Source organism: Littorina saxatilis, linkage group LG6, assembly GCF_037325665.1.
Source record: "Littorina saxatilis isolate snail1 linkage group LG6, US_GU_Lsax_2.0, whole genome shotgun sequence".
In the NCBI taxonomy this organism is placed as follows: Eukaryota; Metazoa; Mollusca; class Gastropoda; order Littorinimorpha; family Littorinidae; genus Littorina; species Littorina saxatilis.
Window position 1 is genome coordinate 32658809 of NC_090250.1, and position 5618 is coordinate 32664426.

General features: G+C 39.5%; 1 protein-coding gene across 1 annotated transcript in view; it reads left to right on the forward strand.

The window, feature by feature from the left end:
• Positions 1-5322, forward strand: part of LOC138969033 (carbohydrate sulfotransferase 15-like) — a 9738-nt gene extending 4416 nt beyond the window's left edge. The window contains exons 5-8 of the mRNA XM_070341724.1: positions 1250-1406; positions 3237-3408; positions 4428-4575; positions 4969-5322. Of these exons, the coding sequence (XP_070197825.1) occupies positions 1250-1406; positions 3237-3408; positions 4428-4575; positions 4969-5165 (674 nt within the window). The 3' untranslated portion in view covers positions 5166-5322. The remainder of the gene's footprint in view (positions 1-1249; positions 1407-3236; positions 3409-4427; positions 4576-4968) is intronic.
• Positions 5323-5618: the final 296 nt, after the last annotated feature.

Sequence of the window (5618 nt, forward strand, 5' to 3'; positions counted from 1 at the left end):
ATTCAAGCCGCTTTGCACACACACACACGTACGCACGAACGAAGATGTTCACGCACGCACGCACACATACACACACACACACACACACACACGCACGCACATGGTCACAGTCACTTCCACACAAACACACACACACACACACTCACACAACCACACACAGCCACACACAGCCACTCACAGACACACACACACACACACACACACACACACACACACACACACACACACACACACACACACACACACACACACACATGGATGCACAAGCACTTCAAAAACCGTTGCTATTTTTTTCCTTTTATTGTTTAGTTTATTCGAGTAGGCCTACACTTCTTGTTCTTTGAGGAATATTTTCCCGCATAAGCGTTTTTATTTGTTTTCTCAAATTATATGCGATTTACACCGCACCTAATTTGTTCCACCCTCGTAATGACCCAAACTGAACTGATGCACTGAATGTTTCTTTCGTTTATCATGTGGTTATTATGTTACATTTATTGTACTTTGGCAGAATATTCTCACATAAGTGTATTCTTTGTCAAATTGAAGGTGATTTCTCCCCCTCCAATTCTGTTGAGACCTCGAACTCGAACTGGCCCAAACTGGACGGATGCTCAGAATTTTTCTTTCTTTCACGCTCTCATTTTTCAACCAAATCGGTTGAAATTTTGGTCAAGTAATCTTCGACGAAGCCCGGGCTTTGGTATTGCATTTCAGCTTGGAGGCTTAAAAATTAATTAATGAGTTTGCTCATTAAAGTTGTCATTAAAATCAATTTTTTGCAAACAGATTTAAAATTGATTGCATTGTATTCATTGTCTTCTCCTAAATTCAAAAATATATAGATATGTCATGTTTACTCTAAAACATTGCTCAGAATGAAAGAAAATAGGTTCAGTAAGTACAACGGACGCGTGGTTCGCTGCGGCGAGCGTGACCCGTCGTCTTCGGTATGGTTAGCCGAGACTATCTGAATGTAGTCTCGGCGAAGATTGGTTTGTGGTGTTGACCTTGACTAAATGTTTTTATATCGCTTCACGCGACTTGTTTGTTTTGGGTTTTTTTGGGGGGAGGGTACACTTGTTGAACTTATGGGTAATTATCTTGCATTTATAAGCATGTTAATTTTCTTTTCTCTCAAATCGTAGGACTTTTCTTTATGTACAATTTGATTATTTTGAAACTCTTCTTGTAATTTGGCGAATGTTCTCACATTAGCGTGTTCGTGTTATTTGTTGTTATTTTGAAGGTGATTTCTCCCCCTCCTATTTCTTCCGTAACACGCACTGGCCTGTACTTGACGGGAACGAGGGTTGTCTGGAGCCTCGTGTCATCGTCACTCAGCATATACGTCACTTTTCTCGTGACGCTAAGGTCATCCTGACCTTCAGACATCCTACCCCAAGGTCAGTAAGATCAGAGCAAGGTATTAGATAAGATAAGATAAGATAAGAAAACTTTAATGTCCATTTTCTTCCAGATTCTTCTCCCTTTTGAAGAAATGCCTCCATTTCAACTCTTCCCGATAGTTAGTTTGGGGTGAACAGCAGAAGAACAACTGTGACTGCGCGTGAGAGCGATAACAATTTTAAAAAGACCAAAAATGCTGTTAAAAAAGTAATGAGTACGGTATTTTGTTCTTTGTGTGAAAAGTTGGGCAGGTTGTGTTCATTATAAGGCAGTAAACTGCACCAAATTTACATGTGAATCCTAACACCTACCTGTCTTCTCTTAATTCAGGGTTAAGAACATCTATGTAATTAAATCTTGACATTGCTGTTCAATTTGTTTTAACTTTTTAACACACGGTCCTCCTATTTGGCAATTTCCATTATCATTCGTGTACCTTATATTTCTAGAGAAAACCTGCCAATCGTAAAATCTGTTTGTAGGTGTAACCGGTAGCTGATTTTGGGCTACAGTACAATTGCACCCCAAGCACAAACTTGCCCAATAGCACCCCCCGAAAAAAAATGTGGCCAATTACACCCCCATCATGTTTTTTTTGAGAACCATAACCCTTATAGGGCCTCACAAGTATTACTGTCTTACCGAGTTTGTCAGAGTGGCTTTGAGTAAAAATCACGTTGCGGACATGGGTTGCCACTTGCGCTGAACATGTGCTCACGTCTTTTCTTGTCCGTTACAACAACTGTTGTGCTATTCCCACATTCTGCCTTTGAGACACTGAAAGTTGGATGATGGATTTTGTTGAAAATACTAGCGAGAGGGGCAAACCAGCAATTATATATGAAAAGCAGATGTACACAGATGATACCAGCCGAAATAAAAGAAAGCGTGTTTGTATTCATGGACCAGATCCTGAACATACAGGCAAACACCTACATCAGAATGCGGACATTGCACATACGTGCTCTGATCAGGTCTGATGCTCTCAGGAAAGTCCGCTTTGCCTTCAAACAGAGGCAAAAGCTGCAAAATGGTGACATGACATTGAGAGACTACATGGTGTGCCTCGGTCACAAGTTCATGCATGTTCAGTGAAGGTGTTTGCGTGTAGATCATTTTGATTATCTTACTGCTTTATACATGAACTATTTTATAATAAAATTTCTAAATCATTCATCGTTTTTAACCAAAAATCTTTAGAGTCTCAAGAATAAGCCAATTGAGGCCTTGTAAGGGATGGTGTGGAATGGGTTGGTATTGTCCAAACAAATTAGCCCAATTGCACCCCAGAGGTGTTGGGGTGCAATCGGGCTCATTTGGGGTGCAGTTGTCTTGCACCGTGATTTTGTTTCCGCGATCCGATGTTTGTGCGTTTAACCTATGAAAATCTGTAAATCATAGGTTAACGTGGTCCTATAGCTTTGTTTGCCTAGATTGTCAACACTTGGAAAAATCGTAGCCTCTTGTACTGCATAAAAGGACAGTAACCAAAACACACACAAAAACGAGAAAGGCAAGCAAACAAACAAACGTGCCAAACGCCATGCCCAAAAGCAAGCAAAGAAAACCAATTAACAAATAAATGAAATGAACAAAAATAAGAAATCCCAAACAAATAGACTGCTAAGTTTAAAAATCAAACATTTGTAACGAAACAAAAGAAGAATGGTAAGTTTATCGGATGTTAAATGAAAAAAAAAGCATTCACACATTTTGTTTCGTCCTTGATCTATTCCATAAAATTTCCTTTTTTATTTTCGTTTTCAAGTTTTTTCTCAAGAATTTAAGTACGTTCACTTAGCACGGCTGTTGTCTTCTCTTTTCAGATTATATTCTCGGTTTTTGTCACGGATACCACGGACGAGTATTCTGAAAGACAATAGACCGGATGACTTTCACCGCTACGTGTTGCAAGGCGTTGAGGCTTTCAGTCAATGTTTTGCTAAATGGTCCGTCCGTCATTGCGTCTACAATACTTCTCTCCATCAATCTGTTACGGTGAGGACTTGTCATAGTATTATGTTCCCAAACGCAGGAATGGCCAAATCGTCCGCCCGATCGCCAGGGGCGAGTAAAAAATCCGCCGGGCTAGAAGAAACCGCCTGGCAGCTCGCCCGGTTGGCCAGTTAAACATTCTGGTCAAGTGCAAAACTGTTGGTTGTACTATCGAGTTTTAAAGCCATATAAACACTGCAGATGCAAGAACTTCTGTCGTCTGCAAAATCATCGCCATGTTCTAGTGAAACAAAAACGAGGCTCATGTGCGTGTCACCGCTGTGTTAATTGTGTAAAGAAATTTGACACTCATAATTTGTTGTGTGATATGTACCGGGCCAGCGACATTTCTGCCGGGCTAGTGACCTTCTTGAAGTTACTCGCCCGGCTGGCGAGTTACAATTTTGAGATTTGGCCATCCCTGCAAAGGCTATTCATACGAGAGTTCGGATGTATTAAACCTCCAGTAGAAATAATTTGCTTATGCAAGAGAGAAACAAGTCGATGAAAGCGATATTAAAACAGTTAATCAATCTATCGGCGTGAAAGTAAAAGATCGAAACTGAACAGACTGGATCAGTCCTCGCCAGTGCGCTCTTGCTATCAGAAACCTTAAAACCGAGACAGATCTCGGCCAAGCATGCGAACAGTAATACTTATTTGCACGTGTGTTTTTTTCTCTAATTTGAGTATATTATCAAATCAAACACAGTATTATGTATACTTTTTGGATACAATAAATAATTAGAGTGCAACGAAACAAGTGTTTCTGTCTGTTTTGTAATTTCAGTTTTAGACAGAATGTTAATGAACCAACCAAATCTATCTTTTATTTTAATCTTCCATGCTGATGTGCAATCTCATAGGCGTGACAAAGATTGTTAGAATTAGAAATGGAAAAAAAATACATTTCATTGAAAAATGCGATCGCCACAGTGCGGACTCAAATTTGTGTTTATGGGCGGATATGACGTCATCAAAACATTTATCAAGAACATGGCTGACTGGTTACTATGTTTTAGTTGCGGTTAATGGAGGGTATGTACCCCACGTTCATGGCTGACTGGTTGAGGGTGTGGCCTCGCAATCAGCTGCACATCATGCGTTACGAAGACTACGCAGGACACGAGGGAAAAAGAATAATGGAAATATTTGAGTTCCTGGGATTAAGTGAGTATACACAATGAGTATAATTATGCTTTACAGCAAAAGTAACAAATTATATTTAGTGTACATCTCACTATGTATTTCATTACTTCATTCACAATAACCTATCAGTTTTGTGTCGAATATTTGAGCGAGCGTAAAGCCTTATGAATATTCTGACTTATTTTCCTTTTGGGACGATTTTGACGGCAGAATCGTCCCAAAAGAAAAATAAGTCAGAATGTTACAATTGCTCGAAGAATACCGAGTAATTGAAGTTGTTGTTGTCTAATAGTGCAGAGTGGGGTTTTTGTCAGCGACTTGTATATAACATTACATTAAAATTAGTCGCCATTCATGACTTGGTCAAAGTGGCTTTGTGGTGTATTTCTTTTTAACTGTATTTTTCAATTTCAGGACCACTCAATGCAACTGAAATGGTGAAGATTTCGGAGAAAGATGTCTCCAACTCGGGTGCCAGGGAATACAAAAGTGTCGGGGCAATGTTACCAGAAACCAAAGCAATCTTGGACAAGTTTTACCAGCCGTTCATCAACCAGTTTGCAGAAATACTCAACGAAAAAAGATTTCTTTGGCTAGATACGAAACATTGACGCAGACTTATTAATATGCTCGTCTGACGCTTACCACGACATTCATTGTAATGACGTCACATGCAGTTTCCCTTCGTGACGACAAAGATGTTGCTTTTGCTTTTTGTTGTCCTTTGTTTTTGTCTGTTTCCTGATGAAGCTTTTATAAGCGAAAATTCGTATTATTGTGCTGTCCTTGTATCGGTGAGTACAGAATTCTTTGTTTTTCAACTTTGTTCATCTCTTCACAGTCACTTTGTTATTTAGATTGATATAATATATATATATAAAACATCAGAAATTGTGAAAGAAACAATTGAAAGTCAGCAGAGACTTTCTTCCGAGATTTGTTAAAATCTCTTAGCAGAGATAGAGAGAGAAATAAATATCCCTTCACAGACAGCCTATTGGGAGCATCAGACCCTCCTCATGGGGGACCGAGATTTACAGAACAAAGTCCTTTTGTGGGGGACG